Below are 27,907 nucleotides of genomic sequence, written 5' to 3' on the forward strand. Positions count from 1 at the left end.
TAACTAGTTATGTGACTTCTGAAGGTAATTGGTTGCACCAGATCTTATTTAGGGGCTTCATAGCAAAGGGGGTGAATACATATGAGAATTTTTTGAAACAAGTAATTTTTTTCATTTCACTTCACCAATTTGGACTATTTTGTGTATGTCCATTACATGAAATCCAAATAAAAATCAATTTAAATTACAGGTTGTAACGCAACTCCGAGCAAATAGGAAAAACGCCAAGGGGGATGAATACTTTTGCAAGGCACTGTATCCAGTAATAGCCTGACAGTTTTTAACCCCTTCCTCAAACATTTGTTTGAGGAAGTGTGATAAGATAGAGGTGTGATAAGATAGAGACAGCAATGCGAGTGCAATCCATCAGCTATGTGTATATGGTGAAGATATTGGACCAAAGACAGAGTAGATTATCAAGTAGTGGAGCTCAGTCACGGGGTGGGAGTAAGTTATGTAGAGGGTTTGCTTTGTGAATGTGCTCACCATGAAGGAACGTACCACCACGTCGGGCATCTGGGGGAGTTGGTAGTGGAGCAGAGCAGTGGTGGCGTGATCCGTAACCTTAGAGAAAAACCAGGGCTTGTAAAAACACATTGTCGCTGAATATTTGTAAACATTCCAATTCCCTCTGCTAAGCCTGAGACAATACAATCACATTAAGTCTGCCAGTTCTTTTTCAATTCAATATGATTTTATGAGCAAGTGAGTACTACATATACTTAATCAATAAAAGCAGTCAAGTAAAACATGTTTTCAAGGCCTGAGCAATCATTACTCGACTTTCAACATAACTAATAGAAGTCTGCTAGACCAGCGCAGGGTTATCATTGGAGCAATCCTAATCATAGAATATACTGTATCCATCTCTCCCTCCTACACATTCACTTGGCAGTGACTAGGCATCTTATTATTCTTAATATTTTGATCAAAATCTAATATTCATCCCACATGCAATTATATGCGGCTATTTATTATGTAACTTTGATGAACCAAATTATTCTGACATTTTGTTGTTGTTGCTGTGTCCAGTCAATATGTCCATTGCTATTGCATTTTGACCATCTGGAGACACATGACGAGTGTATGTGTCACGTTCCTGACCTGTTTTCTGTTAGTTTTGTATGTGTTAGTTGGTCAGGACGTGAGTTTGGGTGGGCAGTCTATGTTTTGTGTTTCTATGTTGGTTTGGGTACCTAATATGGTTCTCAATTAGAGGCAGGTGGTTTTCATCTCCTCTGATTGAGAATCATATTAAGGTAGGTGTTTTCACACTGTTTGTTTGTGGGTGGTTGTCTCCTGTGTCAGTGTCAGTATGTTACGCCACACGGGACTGTTTTCGGTTTTGTTTGTTCATTCGTTTTATGTAGTCAGTTTTCCTGTTATTGCGTTCTTCGTGTTACATGTAAGTTCGTCGCACCAGGTCTGTCTACTTCGTTTGTTGTTTTGTAAAATTATCAAGTGTTCTTCGTGTGTTTAGTTTCGTCTTGATAAATAAATAATATGTCATCACACAACGCTGCATTTTGGTTCAATCCCTGCTCCTCCTCTTCGGATGAAGAGGAGGAGGAAAGCCGTTACAGTATGGCTATTACTAGCACATGGCAGGCAGTACAGTACATGCGCAGGGAAAACATATCAAAACCGGGGGAAAAGTTATCCCCAAAGTAGATGTAAGGTATATATATGACTGGACAGGTAACAAAGAGGCTTCGGTCACAAGTCAGATCTTGCCAGTGCAATGAAAGATGGGAGGGGAAGCTGACAGGTGCCCTCCTCGTTCCTCCCTCTCCATCAGACCGGGTCTGTTTGCATTAGAATGAGATCAAGAAATAAACATACTGTAGTTTACCAATAAAATGGTCTGACGGTGAATTGGACATACTCTGTATTTATATCCTAAAAGAAAGAAATTCTCTAATTACAATACATTTTAATAGAAAGTTAGCAAAAATAGATAAGATCTTGCTACCGTGGAAAGGAAAATACCTGTCTATTTGTGGGAAAATCACCCTGATTAACTCTTTAGTCATATCCCAGTTTACCTATTTGCTTATGACCTTGCATACACCTAGCGACCTGTTTTTTTAAATTATATGAGCAAAGAAGATGACCTTTTATTTGAAACGGCAAGCCAGACAAAATTAAACGGGCCTATTTATATCATGAATATGAATTCGGAGGGCAGAAATAATTAAATATTAAACCATTAGACCTCTCACTAAAAGTAGTCATTCAAAAGTTATACTTAAATCCGAACTGGTTCTCTAGAAGATTAGTAAGAATATCTCACTCCATGTTCAAGAATGACCTTTTCCCTTTTATTCAGATTACAACCTCTCACTTTCGGTTATTTGAAAATGAAAGCATCTCTAAAATATTGCTATTTTTAAAACAAGCCATAGAAAACAAGCCGCACGGCAAGCGGTACCGGAGAGCCAAGTCTAGGACCAAAAGGCTCCTCAACAGCTTTTACCCCCAAGCCATAAGACTACTGAACAATTAATTGAATCACCACCGGACAATTTACATTGATCCCCCCTCCCTTTTGTACACTGCTGCTACTCGCTGTTGGTTTGTTACCTATGCATAGTCACTTCACCCCCACCTACATGTACAGATTACCTCAACTAGCCTGTACACTGACTCGGTACCGGTGCACCCTTGTATATTGCCTCGTTATTGTTATTCTTATTGTGTTACTTTTTATTATTACTTTTTATTTTAGTCTACTTGGCAAATATTTATTCTCCTTGAACTGCACTGTTGGTTAAGGGCTTCTAAGTAAGCATTTCACGGTAAAGTCTACACGTGTATTCGGCGCATGTGACAAATAAATTTTGATTTGACTTAAAACTGAGTTTTTCAATTTAAATTATTACACAAAATTCTTGCAACCAATAGAATGTTAAATATTTGGGGGATACAACCATCCCAGCAATTATATTATAGAATTATTAGATCATTTGTTTTGGTACTGTTTTAGTACATATGTAGATTGTTTTTGGTCGCAGGTTCAGGAATGGCTTAAGAATTGCAACATTTACCTGGAGCCAAATATGCAAATAGCACTGCTGGGTGACTTAAAAAGTCATAGTCAATCGATTAATAATAGTCTTAGAATTTTTTTTATCTTTAATTTACAATATGTAGAATCTATGAAAATACTGGATGGTGTTCAGAGACAGATGGGAGGGGTTGAGTGGAGCTGAAGGATGGGACTAAAAACAAACAAACGATAACAATTGTAAAACTATACTGTGTCCGTAAAATGCAAATAGTATGTATAAGCTGGAAGTAGAAGCCTAAGAGTTGTTGTCCATTAGTAAAAAATAAAGTAAAAAAGTAAAGAAAAACCCTGGAATGAGTAGGTGTGTCCAAACTTTTGACTGGTACTGATTCTTTAAAGTAGCCACCATTTGCCTTGATGACAGCTCTGCACACTCTTGACATTCTCTCAACCAGCTTCATGAGGTGTGCCTTGTTAAACATTAATTTGTGGAATTTCTTTCCTTCTTAATGCGCTTGAGCCAATCAGTTGTGTATTGACACGGTAGGGGTGGTAATACAGAAGATATTTTTACCTATTTGGTAAAAAAACAAATCCATATTTTGTCAAGAACAGCTCAAATAAGCAAAAAGAAATGACAGTTCATCATTACTTGAAGACATGAAGGTCAGTCAATGCAGAAAATTTCAAGAACTTTCTTCAAGTGCAGTCGCAAAAACCATCAAGCGCTATGATGAAACTATCTCTCATGAGGACCGCCACAGGAAAGGAATACCCAGAGTTACCTCTGCTGCAGAGGATAAGTTCATTATAGTTACCAGCCCAAATAAATGCTTCACAGAGTTCAAGTAACAGACTCATCTCAACATCAACTGTTCAGAGGAGACTGCGTGAATCAGGCCTTAATGGTTGAATTGCTGCAAAGAAACCACAACTAAAGGACACCAATAAGAAGAAGATACTTGCTTGGGCCAAGAAACACGAGCAATGGACATTAGATCATGGAAATATGTCCTTTGGTCTGATGAGTCCAAATTTTTGACTTTCGGTTCCAACCGCCGTGTCTTTGTGAGACGCAGAGTAGGTGAACGGATGTTTGCCGCATGTATGGTTCCCACCAAGCAGCATGGAGGAGGTGGTGTGATGTTGTGGGGGTGCTTTGCTGGAGACACTGTCAGTGATTTATTTAGAATTCAAGGCACACTTAACTCACAAGGTTACCACAGCATTCTGCACCGATATGCCATCCCATCTGGTTTGCGCTTAGGGGGACTATCATTTGTTTTTCAACAGGACAATGACGCAACACACCTCCAGCCTGTATAAGGTTTATTTGACTAAGAAAGAGAGTGACGGGAGTGCTGCATCAGATTACTTGGCATCCACAATCACCTGACCTCAACCCAATTGAGATAGTTTGGGATAAGTTGGACCGCAGAGTGAAGGAAAAGCAGCCAACAAGTGCTCAGCATATGTGGGAACTCCTTCAAGACTGTTGGAAAAGTATTCCAGGTGAAGCTGGTTGAGAGAATGCCAAGAGTGTGCAAAGCTGTCATCAAAGTAAAGGGTGGCTACTTTGAAGAATCTAACATTTAAAAAGTAACCAACTTTTTGGGTTACTAAATGTTTCCATATGTGTTATTTCATAGTTTTGATGTCTTCACTATTATTCTACAATGTAGAAAATAGTAAAAAAAATTATTTAAAAAAAGTAGGTGTAGGAGTCCAAACCTTTGAAATATATGGGGGATTGGAAATGATGCAGACAATTACATTGATGGAAGCCACAATCTATCTGTAATAGTAAAGCTGATCGAACGTTAAAAGTAAAAAGAAAATAGACATAAACATATAATTGAGAATTCTTTATGAAAGACACATTTGTGTGCTCTCATTCTATTCATGTTGGCTTCATCGCCGTCACTGGTGTGTGTGGCGGTTGGCTGCCCATAGGCTGCCATGCCCCTGCCTGTTGAGATTTTATGAGGGAGGGGAGTGAGGACGACTCATAATCTCTGTATGCTTGCCAGAACTGATTATGATGCAAAGTGGTTTTAGTTTAAAATCAAATCCAACAGGAAACAGAGTATATTTTGGTATGACAGGGCTTGACTAGTGAGAGAGAAGAACACACAGTAACAGGTGGCCCAACGAGAGAGAGACGACTGGACCACAATATGGAGACCTACGTGACTATTCATGAGTTCCTCAGGTTGGCGCCTGCCAAGTGGACATTGCACCTCAGTCTGGGGTGAACACATAAAGATGAGGTCTCACCTTTTGAAATACTTGATAGTTTGACTTCGACCAGATATCCAGCTGAGGAGAGAAAAGGAGAAATCATTTTCAAACCATTACACATTCTTTTATTCAGTTGTATATGATGCAAATCATACCAAGTGCTCCTTTGGTGAGTTCAGAACAATGGGATTGGATTAAATATGTTGTCCTCGTCATCATCAAGACTGACAACGCCAACAACTTTCTCTTGGTATTCGTGATACCATTCATTAGCATTGCATTCTGGGATTTTGATCATTTGATCAGGTCTATATTTTTTGCTCAAATGATTCCTCTCCACTTGCCGCCCTACTGTCCTCTGGCTTGCATGGTCCTACAGTAAATGAGGAGAGGTGAGCAGGAGATTGTGTGAAGGTTGTCCAAACACTTTCAAAGGCGTTAACAAATCAAAACGCTCCCCTGAATCTAATATCAAACAGGCCTGGTGTCAGCATTTATTAGAGAAATCGGATTCGATCCCCCTCTGTCCCTCTACCCACTTCCGACACACAGAGACCCTTTGAAGGGGGAAGAATACAGGATCGCAAATTACCCAAGAGATGCCTTAGATAGCCTTTGAAGCCCTCCTTTGATAGTGCAGTTTTCCTTCTCCTTTTTCCTCTCTCTTTCTGTACGCTAGGAGGCTCAGCTTGCGGCTCCAGCTGCTTCTTACAATATGATAATTAGTGGAGAAAATGGCAGAAATGGGGATGGTGGACCCTGAGGACGGAGCAGACGAGGCAAGACACCCTAAACTAAACCCTGGCTGCTGCTGTTGTGTCTAAGTCATCCTAGGTGGCGCTTTGGGAATGTCTGGACTACAAAACATTTTCCAAGGAGCAAATTATCTCTATAAAGTACCTGGTTAGTTGTGGCAGTAAATGTAAGAGCTTTATTGTAAACACACATGCATGAACACACACACAATTGCATACATCAGACAACACTGTTGTAGTGGGAGGTTCAAAAGTCTCCCCTTCATTGGCTTAATTAACAGTGCTAGTTCTCTGTGGCTTTGATGGCCTCCTCATATTCATGTCAGTTCAAAGAGTCCCGGAGTGAGGGCGAAACGCCAACACAGAGCCATATTCAAAATGAACGAGGGACTGACAGACGGGAAATCATAGAGGAAAGCCAATGTCTCCCATCCTTTACAAGCTTTTCATGGGAGAGAGTGATAAAGGAAGCCGTCATCTAAATGATTCAACAGTGCCAACAGAAAACTGACAATGAGGATTGTAGGTCCAGACCCTAGATTGCATACTCTTACGTTAGCAGCTGGAAACTGTCAGCCCTCTAACAAAACTGTTCGACAGGTATGAGGTCACTTTGAAAACATAGCCCAGAGAGACCCATTCATGGTACCCAGGAAACTCTCAAGAGGACTGAGCTCTCCTTGGATGTGTACAGATGATATACAGTGCATTCGGAAAGTATTCAGACCCCTTGACTTTTTCCCACATTTTGTTACGTTACAGCCTTATTCTAAAATGTATTCAATCTCCCCCCCCCCCCCTCAATCTACACACAATACCCCATGATGACAAAGCAAAAACTTGTTTGAAGAAATGTTTACTAATTTATAAATAAAACTGAAATATAACATTTACATAAGTATTCAGACCCTTTACTCAGTACTTTGCTGAAGCACCTTTGGCAGCGATTACAGCATCGAGTCTTCTTGCGTATGACACTACAAGCTTGGCACACCTGTATTTGGGGAGTTTCTCCCATTCTTCTCTGCAGATCCTCTCAAGCTCTGTCAGGTTGGATGGGGAGCGTTGCTGCACAGCTATTTTCAGGTCTCTCCAGAGATGTTTGATCCGGTTCAAGTCCAGGCTCTGGCTGGGCCACTCAAGGACATTCAGAAATTTGTCCCAAAGCCACTCCTGCGTTGTCTTGGCTGTGTGCTTAGGGTCGTTGTCCTGTTGGAAGGTAAAACCTTTGTCCCAGTCCGAGCTCCTGAGCGCTCTGGAGCAGGTTTCATCAAGGATATCTCTTTGTATTTTGCTCCGTTCATCTTTGCCTCGATTCTTACTAGTCTCCCAGTCCCTGCCTCTGAAAAACATCCCCACAGCATGATGCTGCCACCACGCTTCAACGTAGGGATTGTGCCAGGTTTGCGCCCGACGTGACTCTTGGCATTCAGGCCAAAGAGTTTAATCTTGGTTTCATCAGACCAGAGAATCTTGTTTGTCATGGTTTTTAGGTGTATTTTGACAAACTCCAAGCGGACTGTCATGTACCTTTCTTTAACTGAGGAGTGGCTTCCGCCTGGCTACTCTACAATAAAGGCCTGATTGGTAGAGTGCTGTAGAGATGGTTATCCTTCTGGAAGATTCTCCCATCTCCACAGAGGAACTCTAGAGCTCTGTCAGAGTGACCATCGGGTTCTTGGTCACCTCCCTGACCAAGGCCCTTCTTCCCCGATTGCTCAGTTTGGTGGTTCCAAACTTCTTCCATTTAAGAATGATGGAGGTCACTGTTCTTGGGGACCTTCAATGCTGCAGACCTTTTTTGGTACCCTTCCGCAGATCTGTGCCTCGACACAATCCTGTCTCGGAGCTGTACGGACAATTACATCGACCTCATGGCTTGGTTTTTTCTCTGACATGAACTGTCAACTGTGGGATATTATATAGACAGGTGTATGCCTTTCCAAATCATGTCAAATCAATTGCATTTACCACAGGTGGACTCCAATCAAGTTGTAGGAACATCTCAAGGATGATCAATGGAAACAGGATGCACCTGAGCTCAATTTCGAGTCTCATAGCAAAGGGTCTGAATACTTGCGCAAATAAGGTATTTTTGTTTTTATTTTTTATAAATTTGCAAAAATGTCTAAAACCTGTTTTCGCTTTGTTATTATAGGGTATTGTGTGTAGATTGCTGAATAATTGTTTTTACTTAATCCAGGGGTCTGAATACTTTCAGAAGGCACTGAATGCCTAGTATGACGCCTCTTATGTCAAGTAAAAAAATACCGTACTTGTATTTTTGCAATGGAGAGAGGGTTGCACCTCACTATCACATGCAGTACTACTCAATCCAGTTGTTTGGGCAAAAACCTCCCATTTAAAGCAATACCTTGCCATCCTCGGAATACACGTTCTCGTTGAATCCTCTCACGATGGTTCGGTCTATGAACAGGCTTCTCATCACCACAATGGTTTTCAGCACTTTCCCCAACGTCACCTAAAGGAAGAGACAGCAGAGAGGAAAAAACAATGACAAATTCAGCACTGTTCAGTCTCTCCTAACCTACCACTATGCCAAAGAAATGTGCTTAGCCTTCTCTCCCCTTCTCTTTCCCCTTGAGACGGTGGTTAACCTACAACCTACAGTGCTCTCCACTGGATGGCCCAATAGGCTTGCTGTACACAACCTTTCCAGTGAATTAACCTTGGAAAAGAGCAGACACCTCTTTGCATCGCGCTTGACAAACAGAATTGCTGAGCTGCAAAGTGTGCCTGTGTTAGACATTGACCTTGATCTTTGAAGGATAAGGAAAGTTTACAGAGGGCTTTGACTTGAGGTCTTTGGGTATCTCTGTATAAGAGCAGCGGGATAAGAATGAGGCACAGCGGAAATCGGCCTCTTTTGGACTTCCCACTGCAAGTACTGGAGATAGGGGGAGAGAGAGAGGTGGGGGAGGAAAGGGGGAAGAAGGGGAGCATGATAGGAGAAAAGCCCCCTCTTTATTTGTCAAATCTGTTCAAACATCAGCAGCATCCCCAGAACAAAACAGTGGTGCTTATCGCCTGATCTACCCAGCCTGAATTATTTATCCCAGGCAGCGCTCTGGCTCGGTCGGCGAGTGGGCGGGAAACACCGTCCCAGACTGACAAGGAGAGGACAGTGTTTGGGAGGGCTTCAACTCTTTTCGTGACTCCACTCAAACATGAGAAAGAGATGGTGACTGAGAAACCCTCTCATTGAAACAAGCCAAATCAGTTGGATTCAACAGAAGACTGTATGACATTGCATGAACTGAGCAACAACGCCTTAGAGACAACAAGGATGATGTGGCAATGGAGGTTACAGGTTACATTCTCTGTAAATTGTCTTCATTAGGCTCCGCTAAACTGAGAACATTGTGTAGAAATGGTTTTGAAGTCTGAAAACGTATGGTAGGCCTACATGTTAATTATACAGTAATGGGCTAACCAATATATTACTTATTTGTTTCTTTGGTACAATTTACCAATTGTGTTGAATTCTAGCCTATCCATTTGTTGCCATATAATTTCCTGATAATATGAGACATTGTGGAAAGAGTACCGTAAAATGAAGTGTTACCAAGACATCTGCAATGGCCAAAAGCTGACCCGTTATATGTTTTTCTAGCTCTAAATCCTATGGAAGCTGACCAGAGTTTCAGTTCATGGCAGAATAGTAAGAGGTTTGGTATTTGAATTTGTGCGGTGAGGAAAACCCCCAGCATTGTCTAACACTTCAAAAGCATTTGACTTGATGGATTGTTCTACACTTCAAAAGAAGAAACAAAAGGACACTTTTTAAGTCCGGTGACAGAGAATCTAACGATCCTCCATGCATAAATGAATAAATCCATTAATGAGGAAAATATCACCATTGAATAGTATTTGTTTCCCCGCAGAAGACGGCTGGTTAGATGGCCTAAGAGGCTTCTGTAAAAGGCTTGTCATTTCCAGAGCTCTTGTAAGCCTGCTAATTGGAGAGGTGATCGACAAACTCATTTCGAGGAGTGCCTGAACACATCAAGTGCAGTTTAGAGAGGAGAGAAACGTCCTCCTGTTTAGTGTGTTACCACAGACAAGTAAAAGACAGTGACGGTTACGAAACAGTATGAGGCTAACTAAGTCAAATTACCCTTTTACTCATGCAGGAAAAGAGGAAGAAAGTCTTCCTGCATGGCCAGCCAAAGTCGGCTATCTCTTCTAGTCAGGTTAAACTGTCGATCAACCCAGAACCACTACTAAGAGCAGTGCACACAAAGACCTGTCTCTCCAAAATACCTTCAGAGAGATGACACCAAAATACACTTTGAACACTTTGAATAGTGCAGACCTGCACGGCCCTTTTAAATTCAACAGAGGAGTGGGGATTAGACGTGATTAAACATGTCAAGAAAACCCATCCGCACCCAATCATATTTCATTAGGGTGCCTCAGCAACACACATTTCCCCTTCTTTAGCGGTTGGGCTTATTACATTCAGGAGTGTCAGGGAGGCTCAAAGGCTGCCATGTCTCTCCGGCAGCCCGCTCGCTCCCCAGAAAGACAGGTGCTCAAAGGGAGAATCCATTACTGACGACAGGCCTTTTATAGAGGCGGGCCCTAGTTCTCTGCTCAGGCTTGGCCAGGCCCTGAGGCTCATCCACACTGACTGACTGACTGACTGACTAACTAAAGCACACTGGACAGGCTTCCATCTCCCATGCCTGATAAACAGTCACCAATCTCTTCAGCTACAACAAATTCAAATCAATTCTCCTCCATAGTAAACTTTTCAGTAATTTTAGTAGCCTTTTATTGTAGCCTTTTCAGTATTTCTCTATTAGACCTACTCTGCAAGAAAAATACGGTAATTGACAAAGTTTTGGTCAAATTTTTGTAACTCACAAGTCAATAAGAAGCTAAGAATAATATTTAATTCCATCAACACTTCCATTAATGGTCCCAGAACGGACTGTACGTCAGGAGAAAGGGAGACCAGGGGCATGGGGCAATTGTAAAACTTTGAATTTCTCCAAACAGAAACAAGCTAGAGTGATTCAACTCACTCAATACATGCTCATTTAGGTTCCCCCTGCTTGAAATGTTTTAGCCAAATGTCTCATTATTTTCACATTTTATGGGCAAAAGTCATTTTTTTCCACCAGCTGTATATTTTTTATACTGTCCTGACCATTAATGTCCAATAATTCTAATTAGCATAATTGTATCACTAAAGAATTTACACCCCTTGACTTTTCTCACATTTTGTTGTTACAGCCTGATTTCAAAATGGATAAAAATGAGATTTTTGGTCACTGGTTTACACACACACACACAATACCCCATAATGTCAAAGTGGAATTATGTTTTTCGAAATATTTACAAATTAATAAAAAATGAAGATCTGTAATGTCTTGAGTCAATAAGTATTCAACCCCTTTGTTATAGCAAACCTAAATAAATTCAGGAGAGCAAATTTGCTTAACAAGACAAATTAAGTTGCATGGACTCTGTGTGCAATAATAGTGTTTAACATGATGTTTAGCCAACATACAGTGCCTTCAGAAAGTATTCACACCCCTGGACTTTTTCAACATTTTGTAGTGTTAAAGTGGGATTAAAATTGATTTAATTGTCATTTTTTGTCAATGATTTAAACAAAATACTCTGTCAAAGTGTAAGAAAAATTCCAACATTTGTAAAAAAAAAAAATATATATATATAACACTATTGATTAGATAAGTATTCCAACCCCAAGTCAATACTTTGTAGAAGCACCTTTGGCAGCAATTACAGCTGTGAGTCTTTCTGGGTAAGTCGCTAAGAGCTTTCCACACCTGGGTTCTGCAACATTAGCCTATTATTATTTTCAAAATTCTTCTTTGTAGTGACTGGGTCTATTGATACACCATCCAAAGCGTAGTTAATAACTTCACCATGCTCCAAGGGACATTCAATGTTAGCTTTTGCTTCATTTTTTAAATCTACCAATAGGTGCCCTTTTTTGCCAGGCAGTGGAAAACCTCCCTGGTCTTTCTGGCTAAATCTGTGTTTGAAATTCACTGCTCGACTGGGGGACCTTACAAATAATTGTATGTGTGGGGTACAGAGATTAAGTAGTCATTCAAAAATCATGTTTAAGTTCATATTTATATCCAAAAACCTCCGTTTAAATTGGCGCCATGTTCAGAAATGACTTCAAAATATCCAGAGAAATTGCAGAGAGCCACGTCAAATAACAGAAATACCCATCATAAACTTTGATGAAAGATACATGTTTTACATAGAATTAAAGATAAACTTGTTCTTAATGCAACCGCTGTGTCAGATTTCAAAAAGCTTTACGGCAAAACACAATATTCAATAATCTGAAAACAGCGTTCAGCCACAAAAGCAAGCCATACAGTTACCCGTCCAAATTGTGCAGTCAACAAAACTCATAAAAAGAATTATAAATCTTCACTTACCTTTGCTGATCTTCGTCGGAATGCACTCCCAGGACTCCCACAAGAAATGTTCGTTTTTTTAGGTAATGTTCATCATTTATGTTCAAATAGCTATTTTTGTCGCGTATTTGGTATACAAATCCAACGTCAGGGAAGCGCGTTCACTAAAACCTGACGAAATGTCCAAAAGTTCCATAACAGTCCGTAGAAACATGTCAAACGATGTATTGAATCAATCTTTAGAATGTTTTTAACATAAATCTTGAATAACGTTCCAACCGGAGAATTACATTGACTTCAGATGAGCGATGGAACGGAGCTCCCTCTCATGTGAACGCGCATGGTCAAAGAATGGTCACCCCATGGCAGACCTGACTAATTCTCCTCTCATCCGGCCCCCCTTCACAGTAGAGTCATCAGACAAAGTTCTACAGACTGTTGACATCTAGTGGAAGCCGTAGGAAGTGAAAACTCATCCATATCTCGCTGTGATTTCAATGGGAGCTTGGTTGAAAATCTACCAGCCTCAGAATTTCCACTTCCTGTTTGGATTTTTTCTCAGGTTTTTGCCCGCCATATGAGTTCTGTTATACTCACAGACATAATTCAAACAGTTTTAGAAACTTGAGTGTTTTCTATCCAATACTACTAATAATATGCATATATTAGCAACTATAACTGAGGAGCAGGCCGTTTACTCTGGGCACCTTTCATCCAAGCTACTCAATACTGCCCCTGCAGCCATAAGAAGTTAAACACTATTACTGCACACAGAGTGAGTCCATGCAACTTATGTAACTTGTTAAGTACATTTTTACTCCTAAATTTATTTAGGCTTGCCATAACAAAAGGATTAAATACTTTGACTCAACATTTAAATGTTTAATTCATGATGTAAACATTTGTAAAAACATAATTCCACTTTACATTGTTTCTGGGCTAGTGACAAAAATTCGCAATTGAATCCATTTTAAATTTAGACTGACACAACAAAATGTGGAAAAAGTCAAGGGGTGTGAATACTTTCTGAAGGCACTGTATGTCTATGAAGTTAAACTCACTTAACTTTAAAAAACGTTAAATTAAACATTTGAGTTTATTTGGTTTATTTTTCAGGTGTTACATTTGACCACAGCTACTGTTACATCTAAAATCAATATTGTGATCCAACGGTCATATGTACAGAACAAAACAAAAAAAAAATGGTACAAATGGTCAGGAGACAGATATAAGTTTCTTACATCAAAAAAATGACTGGCCTAGATCAAGTGGCGTCTGAGCAATAGCGTAAAAGCAAAAAAAAATACAATCGTCCCCAGTCTCCCGTACACACTGATGTGGTGCAGCTAAAACAAAAATAGTTCCTGTTTTCCAGTTTATGAGCGAATCAAATTTCTAATCCTAAACAGATAAAATGTCTTAAATCGACTTGATTGTAACGGTACTGTAAATGGTTCTGTAAACAACTGAATTCACCAGGGTTTTCTTTTCCAAGGTGGATTGACATCAACTACAGTGCATTTGGAAAGTATTCAGACCCCTCAATTTTTTTTTTACAGCCTTATTCTAAAATTGTTAAAATTGTTTTTCCCTCCTCATCAATCTACACATAATACCCCATAATGAAAAAGCAAAAACAGGTAAAGAAATGTTTGCAAATCAATAAAAAATTAATGTAACTGAAATATCACATAAGTATTCAGACCCTTTACTCAGTAGTTTGTTGAAGGACCTTTGCAGCGATTACAGCCTCGAATCTTCTTGGGATGTGACAAGCTTGGCACACTTGTATTTAGGAAGATGCGCCCATTCTACTCCCAAGATCCTCTCAAGCTCAGGTCTCTTCAGAGATGTTCGATCGGGTTCAAGTCCGGGCTCTGGCTGGGTCATTCAGAGACTTGGTTGTTCTGCTGTTGGAAGGTTAACCTTCGCCCCAGTCGGAGGTCCTGAGTGCTCTGGAGCAGGTTTACTCCGTTCATCTTTCCCTCGATTCTGACTAGTCTCACAGTCCCTGCCACTGAAATACATCCCCACAGCATGATGCTGCCACCACCATGCTTTTCACCGTAGGGATAGTTTCCTCCAGATGTGACGCTTGGCATTCAGGGCAAAGAGTTCAATCTTGGTTTCATCAGACCAGAGAATCTTGTTTTTCTCATGGTCTGAGAGTCCTTTAGGTGCCTTTTGGTAAACTCAAAGCGGGCTGTCATGTGCCTTTTACTGAGGAGTGGCTTCCATCTGGCCACTCTCTCATAAAGCCCTGATTGGTGGAGTGCTGCAGAGATGGTTGTCCTTCTGGAAAGTTCTACCATCTCCACAGAGGAACTCTGGAGCTCTGTAAGAGTGTGCCATCGGGTTCACCTCCCTGACTGCTCCCTGACTGCCCCTGACTGCTCAGCTTGGCAGCCAGTTCTAGGCAGAGTCTTGGTGGTTCCAATCTTCTTCCATTTAAGAATGATGGAGGCCACTGTGTTCTTTGGGACCTTCAATCCTGCAGACATTTTTTGGTACCCTTCCCCAGAACTGTGCCTCGACACAATCCTGTCTTGGAGCTGTACGGACAATTCCTTCGACCTCATGGCTTGTTTTTTTTCTCTGACACGCACTGTCAACTGTGGAACCTTATATAGACAGGTGTGTGCCTTTCCATGTCCAATCAATTGAATTTATCACAGGTGGACTCCAATCAAGTTGTAGAAACATCTCAAGGATGATCGAAGATGGCGTAGCAGTCGGACGTGTGTTTTGTCTTGTCCCGTCATGTCCCGTGTAATTATATTCTCCTGCAACCCGCCTCACCTAATGTGGTACGGATCTGCTATTTTTATACTTTAGAACCGGAAACCCCATCAGAATATAGCCAGCTAAATAGCTACTAGCTAGCAGTCAGTTAGCCACTGCTAGCGGTCTTCACTGTTAACTCGGACAACAGCCAGCCTCAGCTCGGTCAATACCTGCCAGTCAGCACAGCGCGATATCAACCCAGAGCATATCGGACTGATTTTTCTCTACCACATCTCCGGATTCCTACCGCAAGCTCTGAACCTTTACACCAGATCATCGCAGCTAGCTAGCTGCAATCCGAGTGGCTACTCCTGGCTAACGTCTCTGTCCCAAGGCAAGCACCAGTTAGCCTTGAGCTAGCCTCGAGCTAGGCCCATCTCCCGGCTAGCCGAATAGGTCCACCAGCTAATTATTGGGCTACAATACCTCTTTTGCCATTTGGCCTGGACCCTTTACTTGAATCTATTCTTCCACGCCCACTGTGTTCCAAACACACTAGACGACCAGTTCTTATAGCCTTTAGCCGTACTGTTATCCTACTCCTCGTCTGTTCCTCTGGTGATGTAGAGCTTAACCCAGGCCCTGCAGCCCCCAGCACCACTCCCATTTCCTAGACGCTCTCATTTGTTGACTTCTGTAACCGTAAAAGCCTTGGTTTCATGCATGTAAACATCAGAAGCCTCCTCCCTAAGTTTGTTTTATTCACTGCTTTAGCACACTCCACCAACCCTGATGTCCTAGCCGTGTCTGAATCCAGTCTTTGGAAGGCCATCAAAAATCCTGAAATTTCCATACCCAACGACAACATTTTCTGACAAGATAGAAGTGCCAAAGGGGGCAGAGTTGCAATCTACTGCAGAGATAGCCTGCAGAGTTCTGTCATACTATCCAGGTCTGTGCCCAAACAATTCGAGCTTCTACTTTAAAAAATCCACCTTTCCAAAAACAAGTCTCTCACTGTTGCCGCTTGTTATAGAGCCCCCAGCTGTGCCCTGGACACCACATGTGAATTGATTGTCCCCCCATCTATCTTCAGAGTTCGTACTGTTAGGTGACCTAAACTGGCATATGCTTAAAACCCCGGCCATCCTACAATCTAAGCTAGATGCCCTCAATCTCACACAAATGATCAAGGAACCTACCAGGTACAACCCTACATCTGTAACCACCACCCTCTTAGATATCATCCTGACCAACTTGCCATTTAAATACACCTCTGCTGTCTTCAACCAGGATCTCGGTGATCACTGCCTCATTCCCTGCGTCCGTAATGGGTCCGCAGTCAAACGACCACCCCTCATCCCTGTCAATTGGTCCCTAAAACACTTTGGCGAGCAGGCCTTTCTAATCGACCTGGCCCGGGTATCCTGGAAGGATATTGACCTCATCCCGTCAGTAGAGGATGCCTGGTTGCTCTTTAAAAGTTCTTTCCTCACCATCTTAAATAAGCATGCCCCTTTCAAAAAATGTTGAACTAAGAACAGAGAAAGCCCTTTGTTTACCCCAGACTTGACTGCTCTTGACCAGCACAAAAACATCCTGTGGTGTTCTGCATTAGCATCGAATAGCCCCCGCGATATGCAACTTTTCAGGGAAGTCAGGAACCAATATACACAGTCAGTTTGAAAAAGCTAACCTTAGCTTTCCTAACAGAAACATGCATCCTGCAGCACTAACTCCAAAAAGTTTTGGGACACTAAAGTCCATGAAGAACAAGAGCACCTCCTCCCAGCTGCCCACTGCACTGAGGCTAGGAAACACTGTCACCACCGATAGATCTATGATAATTTTTCTACGGCTGGCCATGCTTTCCACCTGGTTACCCCTACCCTGACCAACAGCTCTGCACCCCCTGCAGCAGCAACTTGCCAAAGCCCCCCCCCCGCTTCTCCTTCACCCAAATCCAGATAGTTGATGTTCTGAAAGAGCTGCAAAATCTGGATCCCTACACATCAGCTGGGCTAGACAATCTGAAACCTCTCTAAAATGATCTGCCGAAAATGTTGCAAGCCCTATTACTAGCCTTTTCAACCTCTCTTTCGTATCGTCTGAGATTCCCAAAGATTGGAAAGCTGCCACGGTCATCCCGCTCTTCAAAGGGGGAGACACTCTAGACCCAAACTGTTATAGACCTACAGTGGGGCAAAAAAGCATTTAGTCAGCCACCAATTGTGCAAGTTCTCCCACTTAAAAAGATGAGAGAGGCCTGTAAATTTCATCATAGGTACACTTCAACTATGACAGACAAAATGAGAAAAAAAAATCCAGAAAATCACATTGGAGGATTTTTAATTTATTTATTTGCAAATTATGGTGGAAAATAAGTATTTGGTCACCTACAAACAAGCAAGATTTCTGGCTCTCACAGACCTGTAACTTCTTCTTTAAGAGGCTCCTCTGTCCTCCACTCGATACCTGTATTAATGGCACCTGTTTGAACTTGTTATCAGTATAAAAGACACCTGTCCACAACCTCAAACAGTCACACTCCAAACTCCACTATGGCCAAGACCAAAGAGCTGTCAAATGACACCAGAAACAAAATTGTAGACCTGCACCAGGCTGGGAAGACTGAATCTGCAATAGGTAAGCAGCTTGGTTTGAAGAAGTCAACTGTGGGAGCAATTATTAGGAAATGGAAGACATACAAGACCACTGATAATCTCCCTCGATCTGGGGCTCCACGCAAGATCTCACCCCGTGGGGTCAAAATGATCCCACGGGGCAAAAATCCCAGAACCACACGGGGGGACCTAGTGAATGACCTGCAGAGAGCTGGGACCAAAGTAACAAAGCCTACCATCAGTAACACACTACGCCTCCAGGGACTCAAATACTGCAGTGCCAGACGTGTCCCCCTGCTTAAGCCAGTACATGTCCAGGCCCGTCTGAAGTTTGCTATAGAGCATTTGGATGATCCAGAAGAAGATTGGGAGAATGTCATATGGTCAGATGAAACCAAAATATAACTTTTTGGTAAAAACTCAACTCGTCGTGTTTGGAGGACAAAGAATGCTGAGTTGCATCCAAAGAACACCATACCTACTGTGAAGCATGGGGGTGGAAACATCATGCTTTGGGGCTGTTTTTCTGCAAAGGGACCAGGACGACTGATCCGTGTAAAGGAAAGAATGAATGGGGCCATGTATCGTGAGATTTTGAGTGAAAACCTCCTTCCATCAGCAAGGGCATTGAAGATGAAACGTGGCTGGGTCTTTCAGCATGACAATGATCCCAAACACACCGCCCGGGCAACGAAGGAGTGGCTTCGTAAGAAGCATTTCAAGGTCCTGGAGTGGCCTAGCCAGTCTCCAGATCTCAACCCCATAGAAAATCTTTGGAGGGAGTTGAAAGTCCGTGTTGCCCAGCAACAGCCCCAAAACATCACTGCTCTAGAGGAGATCTGCATGGAGGAATGGGCCAAAATACCAGCAACAGTGTGTGAAAACCTTGTGAAGACTTGCAGAAAACGTTTGACCTCTGTCATTGCCAACAAAGGGTATACAGTGATCCCTCGCCACTTCGCGGTTCACTTATCGCGGATTCGCTATTTCGCGGATTTTCATAATGCATTTTTTTTTTTTTTTTGGTGCATTGTGCTCTGCATTCTGATTCGCTAAAAACTCACTCCCGCTTCTTGTATCAAAACATGCTACGAATTGTGCTATCATTTTGTCGTCTCGTGCAGTTATGTGTACGTACATAAAACAGCTTGGCAAATTTACATTAAGTTGGCCAAATTATCTTGTAATTTCGAACATCTCCTAAACCCATAATGTCGACGAAACGGCCTACACGTGAGTCACTGTATTTGTATACATGTAATAGTTGCTAATTGTAAAAAAAAAAAAAGTTTTCTATTTCGCGGATTTCACTTATCGCGGGTCATTTTCGGAACGTAACCCCCGCGATAAACGAGGGATTACTGTATAACAAAGTATTGAGATAAACTTTTGTTATTGACCAAATACTTATTTTCCACCATAATTTGCAAATAAATTCATTAAAATTCCTACAATGTGATTTTCTGGATTTCTTTTTCTCATTTTGTCTGTCATAGTTGAAGTGTACCTATGATGAATATGAATATGTGGACAACTACAAATACCTAGGTGTCTGGTTAGACTGTAAACTCTCCTTCCAGACTCACATTAAGCATCTCCAATTTAAAATTAAATCTAGAATCAGCTTCCTATTTCGCAACAAAGCCTCCTTCACTCATGCTGCCAAACATACTCTCGTAAAACTGACTATCCTACCAATCCTTGACTTTGGCGATGTCATTTATAAAATAGCCTCCAACACTCTACTCAGCAAACTGGATGTAGTCTATCACAGTGCCATCCGTTTTGTCACCAAAGCCCCATATACTACCCACCACTGAGACCTGTATGCTCTCGTTGGCTGGCCCTCGCTACATATTCGTCGCCAAACCTACTGGCTCCAGGTCATCTATAAGTCTTTGCTAGGTAAAGCCCCGCCTTATCTCAGCTCACTGTTCACCATAGCAACACCCACCAGTAGCACGCGCTCCAGCAGGTATATTTTACTGGTCATCCCCAAAGCCAACACTTCCTTAGGCCGCCTTTCCTTACAGTTCTCTGCTGCCAATGACTGGAACGAATTGCAAAAATCACTGAAGCTGGAGACTTATATCTCCCTCTCTACCTGCTGTCAGAGCAGCTCACAGATCACTGCAACTGTACATAGACAATCTGTAAATAGCACACCCAACTACCTCATCCCCATATTGTTATTTATCTTCTTGCACCCCAGTATCTCTACTTGCACATCATCCTCTGCACATCCATCACTCCAGTGTTAATGCTAAATTGTAATTATTCCGCCTCTATGGCCTATTTATTGCCTTACCTCCCTAATCTTCTACATTTGCACACACTGTACATAGATTTTTCTATTGAATTATTGACTGTACGTTTGTTTATCTGTAACTCTGTGTTGTTGTTTTTGTCGCACAGCTTTGCTTTATCTTGGCCAGGTCGCAGTTGTAAATGTGAAGAAAATAATCAATGGAAACAGGATGCACCTGAGCTCAATTTCGAGTCTCATAGCAAAGGGTCTGAATACTTACTTAGGCGCTAAAATACAGACCATCTGCTTCAGGCTCTGTCTATCCAGTGAAATGGGACAGAAGAAAGATGTGCGCTCACACAGACGCACAGGTACATGTACGCTTATACTAGGAATTGATCTACAGGTCTCATTCCTGAACAACTGTTGACAGATTATGTCTGACATATTCACAACCACAATGGTCAGCACAATCGTAGAGTCTAAGACTTCTCTCTACACTCAGGTCTTCTCCACTGCATCTTTTATGAAGGTTTCAAACTTGTTTGAAATGACTACAAATGAGACTGACTACCTAGTTGGCTGTACTTTATACATTTCCAAAGTGCTTTCCTGGTGCCCAGACTAAAAGTATGGCCCTGGCAGGGCTCCAGTAGCCAGTGGGTAGAGCAGAGCTCCACCTAGGGCGCCGATGAGCAGGCCTAGTGTGGTTAATTAGGAAAAGTGAAAGTGCATTTCTGTCCATGGTTGCAGCATAGGCTCACAGATGGTGGTACGTTTTATTTAGCAAGAGAGTGGGCAGCCGAGCGCATATAGTAGAGAGCAGAGCACACAACAAATTGGAGACGCGATTAAAAAGTGAAAGTTTCCAAGCAAAAAGTGGATGTGACTGACGTCCTCTATGGTCCTGTTAGATAAAAAGAGAGCCGACACGCTGAGATGGAGAAAAGAAAGAGAGCGTCTGAGAAAGAGGACAGTCTGCCTTGCAATAAAAGGCTCTGCAGTTTCCACGTGCTACCTCCGCAGCACACGTCACAGACACGGAGAGGCTCATAATTCAAGATCCCAAACTATAGCCCACTGATATGTCACCTCAAGGAATAAGGTTTATGAAGTTGTGTGGCTGTGGGCAACAAATGGTAGGGAAAAAAACACCAATTCCCCTTCCTCTTGACAGTTAATCATTTGTTCTGAAGAAAAACTCCATGAAACCCAACAATGCCACTGTGTGACACTAGGGGGAGGGAATTGTTGAAGGTGAATCAGTTCCTTCTTTGAACTGGTGAAATAACAGTGTGAGAGGGATCACTTGGACTTATGATGGAAACGCCTCCACTATTTTAGATCTCCTTTTCATTCAGTAGGAATGAACATTTTTAAAATCACCAAAACAGGACTTATTTGCCCATCTGGCTGCCAGGTTTTCAGACCACTCCAGTGAGATGTATTGGTAAAAGAGTATAGTGACGAATTCAGCTACACTACATGACCAAAGGTATGTGGACACCTGCTCTTAGAACATCTCGTTCCAAAATCATGGGCATTAATATGGAGTTGGTCACCCCCTTTGCTGCTATAACAGACTCCACTCTTCTGGGAAGGCTTTCCACTGGATGTTGTAAAATGGGCCTAGCCCAAACCATGAAAAACACCCCCAGACCAATATTACTCCCCCACCAAACATTACAGTTGGCACTATGCATTGGGGTTGGTAGCGGTCTCCTGGCATCCGCCAAAGTCAGATTCGTCCGTCGAACTGCCAGATGGTGAAGCTTGATTCATCACTAAAGAGAACGCGTTTCCACTGCTCCAGAGTCCAATGGCGGCGAGCTTTACGCAACTCCAGCCGACGCTTGGCATTGCGCATGGTGATCTTAGGCTTGTGTGCGACTGCTCGGCCATGAAAACCCATTTCATGAAGATCCCGACGAACAGTTATTGTGCTGACTTTGCTTCCAGAGGCAGTTTGGAACTCGGTAGTGAGTGTTGCAACCGAGGACAAGGAGGGGGGTGTGTGCGACGGGAAATGTGCGACGGAAAGGGGGGTGAAAACACTACGTCGGGTACAGCAGCAAAGCAAATTGGTGCTGTGAAGTCTAGCGACAAATCAAGGCAACACTACTCCCTGGCCTGACCTCAGCGCCTGGAGGTTCTCTCCTCCTCAGCATTAAGCTAGTCAGAGGATATTCTGTCAATATTCCACACATGGAGCAGTGCCAACCCGCCCCGCTCCCCTTACATACCGCCCCTGGCCTGGGTGTTCCGTTCCGCTGCAGCGACCCTGAGGTGGGAAACAAAGTTTTTAATTTGGATCGATATCCCAACAAGGTCAATTAATGAGCCCCATGTACAGCTCCTCTCAAAGGTGTCAAAAGAAGCAACAAACAACTCTGAGCTTCAACAACGACTACCAAGATGCAGTGAAACGTTGTTTTTTTACGTGCTCATCTTTAAGATTTCAGTATTGTCTCAGATGGATCATCAGTGATATGATCTGACAGACAACATTGCTCTATTTGACAAAATACAAGAAATAAGAAGAGGTTATGGATGGGATTTAGGTCAAATCTAATGAATAGCCTATACGGTTGCCTGAATGGTGAACATAGATGATCTGTACATTTAACTCATGCATACAGAAATTCTGGAGGCTTACGCTGCAGGGTAAAGAGAGTGAGAGAAGAGTGAGATCGGGATGGTTGGGGTGTGGCTGATGAAGGTGTCACCCAAAGCGCTAATAGCCTCAAGCACCAGCCTCAATTAACACTGCATCCCTCTCGCTACTGACACACTTCACAAACAGCCGTTAACACACAGCTGGGCAGAGAACGTGTGAGTGAGTGACGTAAGAGAGAGAGCGCGAATAACAAAACACACGCATGGCCAGGAAGACACACTTCAGTAGAATCCATTCAGTTGTACAACTGACTAAGTATCCCCCCCTTTCCCTTTCATTTTCAACTACAGGTTATCGGAAGAGATCCTCTACGCCAGAGGATAAGAACCCCCCCCCCCCAGTTTTCTGAGCAAAAAAACTAAACATTTTTATTTATTTATTGGGACAAACTAAAAACACCAGCAAATCAGTTCCAAATGATTTTAATTTTAGAAATCTGTTCCAACGTATTACCACTCAGTCTACAAATGATTTAGAATTATGTTCCGGCCCCCTGACCATGCGCTCAAGAAAAATCGGCCCGCAGCTAAAACCATTTGATCATCTCTGCTCTACGCTATTGATATCCCTCCGCAGAACATACTTTCTTCAGCTGTCACGTTTCACAACAGTGCATGACATCCCTCTCCCAGGATCATATTATATGGAGAAAAACAGAGGCAGATGTAGAGCTTCACTTTATTCCTTCAAGGACAAGCACCCCTACCCCTACAGGCAAGCCCTTAAGTTGTGTTCATCATCTTCTGTTACAGTAGAAAACATTCTGTGCTTTTGGAGAGCTAACCTCATATTCAGAACCATCTGATACTGATGTGCATTGTATTCTGACTGAGGGGCGACGCATACATTATCGAGGCGAGCGCATTTGTAATTCCAACCAACAATAACCCACTGAGAGAATGGACAAGTTATGACTGCTTTAACAGTGGCCAAACACACACTTTTGGTGATTGTTACAACACTAACAGTCCATTAACAAATGCATCTGCAAGAAACCGACTTTCGGGTTGCTTGTACTTAACTGACAATGCACACGGTAAGTGTTGGTGTTCTTTGGAGATCTGCAGTGCCAGTGACGGTGAGGTAATGAGGCCTAGGTGTACTATGGAGGCCAGGACTGGAAGTAGAGCTGGGAGCTGCCAGCCTGCCAACTGGGCCATCTGTGAGCCAGTGCCCCGTGGGTGTGAACCAGTGAACGCCCACTGTTGGGGATGGAGTATGTCTAATCTTCCTGTCTCTCTCCGCTGCCAGCCTCTCTCTTTCTTACTCTCCCTCTCCACCCCTCTCTCTTTATCCTCTCATTTCTGTTTTGCATGCCCAATGGATTAGAGTTGGACACAGTAGTGGCGCATGAAGTGCTCTTAGCGTCATTTGAGCTGAGAGGCTGGCTTAAGTGGAAGGTCAAAGTGCATGCTGAGTGCTGACAACCTGGCGGTCATGATGAAAATGGCAAGACTGACCAGTGACCAGTCAGTAGGGGCACCGACCTGGAGAGACTAGTGTTGTCACAATACCAACATTTTACTAATGATACGATACCAGTCCAAGCATCATGATACCAAGTAGTATCGCAATAACGCGGGGGAAAATGTTCAGTGGCGTTGCATCTTGTTCGGCCTGTTCCCGGGATGCTTTTTGTCATTTTCTAAACGTTATGCGTTTGTTCTACCAAAAAACGACTTGAAATGTTATGCATTGACTGATCTTCATGTCTTAAAGTAATGATGGACTGTTGTTTCTCTTTGCTTATTTGAGCTGTTCTTGCCATAATATGTGACCCGATTCAGCAAACTAGGCATATGTCGCAAGTCACGACCTCAGCTGTTTGAACGTGAAACATTCGTTTTTTTATCAAAATGTGTTTTTTGGCAGAAATGCCTTCTCGAACATGTGAACTTTCATGTGCCTTAATATCGAACTTGTGTGCCATCTGTAAATACGAATAAAATTGTTAAATTATGAGCCTAGTTGGTTTAGCCACAGAAAAAGTGAGCAACTGTCCCGCTAGCCATGATTGGCTGAGATAATGAGTGGGCTGGACATGCCGAGAGATGAGTTTGGATTGGTCTGCCATATAGCACGCTTCTGTCTATTGGAGCTGGTCAGTATGTCTAGGTAATCATGTCAAACGCGGCTTTAAAAAAAAAAGATTGAGTAGTAAAACTGCATAAACCTAATGTCAAGTTAAAGTGTACTGTTAGCTGGCTGGCTCGCTAGCTAACGTTATATGTATGCTCTCCACTTTCTGGAGGGCCGAGTTTTGAAATCAGTGGAATTCGAGTATGATAGCTAAGGAGACGGAGAAAACACCAGTCTGGATTACATCGTCAAACTAAGGGCAACCATGTATGGCATCAGACAAGAGACGCGTCCAACAATGATGTATACCGATAAGATAGTCTAGCTAGCTACATTTTCAGATATTACACGTTTCTAATTTTGACAGAAAGTGGTTTCATTTCAAGTGTACTGTTAGCTAGCTAACGTTAGCTGGCTGGGTTGCTAGCTAACGTTATGTGTATGATCTTATTCTTCGTATCTCAGACACATTTGCTTGACTAGTTATAGCCATAGAACCTGGTTGGTTAGCTACCTGCAGATTTTAGCAGGGTAGTAACGTCATGAGTTGTGATTATGGTCCATTGTTTAGCTAGCTACATGTCTTAACAAAAGACTCCACTCTAATTTTGACAAAGTATTTCCATTTCAAGTTAGTTTACTATTACGCTAGCGTCCTAACATTACGTCATGCGTTGGAATTCATTGTTTACATAGCTAGATATCTATCTACATTTCTTAACAAAAGACTCTCATCTTAGTGTGCCAGAGAGCAGAATAACTGATTAATTTTTGAACACTCAACACCCTTTTGAATATGTCCGGTGTCAGTAAAAGTCGGCAACAAAGCGTAATTCAATTCTTGCCAGCAGCACAGTTGCAGTCACCAACGCTCTTGATAACATAACAGCCTAACCAGCTCTGCTAGGGCGAGTAATGTTCAGTGAGCTTTTCTCTCTCTCTTAGACGTCTGGAAGTAGCTGGCTAGTTAGTACAGAATGCTCAGATCAACCCTTAAAGAGATGGGTGGGGCTAAGGCTTAAAAGGGTGTGGACAATGCTGAATGGGTGTAGACAAAGAAGAAGGGCACTCCAGTAGTAGTACCAAAACATTGAAAGATGGTTTTCTCAAAAGTGATTTTACAAGTTGATCAACTGTCAAAGCAAAATTACTTTCCCATTGTTTCCTTAAATACAGTGTATGATATACCATCTTGTAGCTCGGAGTCTCTACTTTTATCCAATGTAAAAAACACAATTTCAAATGTTGCTACAGAAGACCGAATCCAGGCGGTGAGTCACATACAGTTGAAGTCGGAAGTTTACATACACCTTAACCAAATACATTTAAACTCAGTTTTTCACAATTCTTGACATTTAATCCTAGTAAAAATTCCCTGTCTTAGGTCAGTTAGGATCACCACTTTATTTTAAGAATGTGAAATGTCAGAATAATAGTAGAGCGAATGATTTATTTCAGCTTTTATTTCTTTCATCACATTCCCAATGGGTCAGAAGTTTACATACACTCAATTAGTATTTGGTAGCATTGCCTTTAAATTGTTTAACTTGGGTCAAACGTTTCAGATAGCCTTCCATCAGCTTCCCACAATAAGTTGGGTGAATTTTGGCCCATTCCTCCTGACAGAGCTGGTGTAACTGAGTCAGGATGCAGGCCTCCTTGCTCGCACACGCCTTTTCAGTTCTGTCCACAAATTTTCTATAGGATTGAGGTCAGGGCTTGGTGATGGCCACTCCTTTACCTTGACTTTGCTGTCCTTAAGCCATTTTTCCACAACTTTGGAAGTATGCTTGGGGTCATTGTCCATTTGGAAGACCCATTTGCAACCAAGCTTTAACTTCCTGACTGATGTCTTGAGATGTTACTTCAATATATCCACATAATTTTATTTACATTTACATTTAAGTCATTTTAAGTCATTTAAGTCATTTAGCAGACGCTCTTATCCAGAGCGACTTACAAATTTATGAAGTGCACCGGTCCCTCCTGCAGCAAAGCACCCCCATAACATGATGCTGCCACCCCCGTGCTTCACGGTCGGGATGGTGTTCTTTGGCTTGCAAGCCTCCCTCTTTTTCCTCCAAACATAACGATGGTCATTATGGCCAAACAGTTCTCTTTTTGTTTCATCAGACCAGAGGACATTTCTCCAAAAAGTACGATCTTTGTACCCATGTGCAGTTGCAAACCGTAGTCTGTCTTTTTTTACGACGGTTTTGTAGCAGTGGCTTCTTCCTTGCTGAGCGGCCTTTCAGGTTATGTCGATATAGGACTCATTTTACTGTGGATATAGATACTTTTGTACCGGTTTCCTCCAGCATCTTCACAAGGTCCTTTGCTGTTGTTCTGGGATTGATTTGCACTTTCGCACCAAAGTAAGTTCATCTCCAGGAGACAGAACGTGTCTCCTTCCTGAGCGGTATGACGGCTGCATGGTGTTTATACTTGCATTCTCTTGTTTGTTCAGATAAACGTGGTACCTTCAGGCGTTTGGAATTTGCTCCCAAGGATGAACCAGACTTGTGGAGGTCTACAATTTATTTTCTGAGGTCTTGGCTGATTTCTTTTGATTTTCCCATGCAAAGAGGCACTGAGTTTGAAGGTAGGCCTTGAAATACATCCACAGGTACACCTCCAATTGAGTCAAATTATGTCAATTAGCCTATCAGAAGCTTCTAAAGCCATGACATAATTTTCTGGAATTTTCCAAGCTGTTTAAAGGCACAGTCAACTTGGTGCATGTAAACCTCTGACCCACTGGAATTGTGAAACAGTGAATTATAAATTAAATAATCTGTCTGTAACCAGTTGTTGGAAAAATTACTTGTCATGCACAAAGTAGATGTCCTAACCGACTTGCCAAAAACTATAGTTTGTTAACAAGAAATTTGTGGAGTGGTTGAAAAACTAGTTCTAAGTGTTTGTAAACTTCCGACTTCAACTGTATGTACTTGGTTTTACCAAATAGGGCTATCTTCTGTATACCACCCCTGCTTTGTCATAACACAACTGAATGGCTCAAACGCATTAAGGAAAGAAATTCCACAAATTATCTTAAGGCACACATGTTAATTGAAATGCAATCCAGGTGACTACCTCTTGATTCTCCAAGTGCAGT

The 27,907-nt window shown here is 42.2% G+C and overlaps 1 protein-coding gene across 1 annotated transcript in view; it reads right to left on the reverse strand.

Annotated features, from left to right (window-relative positions):
* The window catches only part of LOC139545717 (mediator of RNA polymerase II transcription subunit 27-like), a 103,256-nt gene that overhangs the window by 8,752 nt on the left and 66,597 nt on the right, over positions 1-27,907 (reverse strand). The window contains exons 5-7 of the mRNA XM_071353782.1: positions 8,381-8,488; positions 5,288-5,329; positions 487-564 (exon numbers count right to left, since the gene is read on the reverse strand). Of these exons, the coding sequence (XP_071209883.1) occupies positions 487-564; positions 5,288-5,329; positions 8,381-8,488 (228 nt within the window). The remainder of the gene's footprint in view (positions 1-486; positions 565-5,287; positions 5,330-8,380; positions 8,489-27,907) is intronic.

Source organism: Salvelinus alpinus, chromosome 19 (assembly GCF_045679555.1).
Source record: "Salvelinus alpinus chromosome 19, SLU_Salpinus.1, whole genome shotgun sequence".
Taxonomy (NCBI): Eukaryota; Metazoa; Chordata; class Actinopteri; order Salmoniformes; family Salmonidae; genus Salvelinus; species Salvelinus alpinus.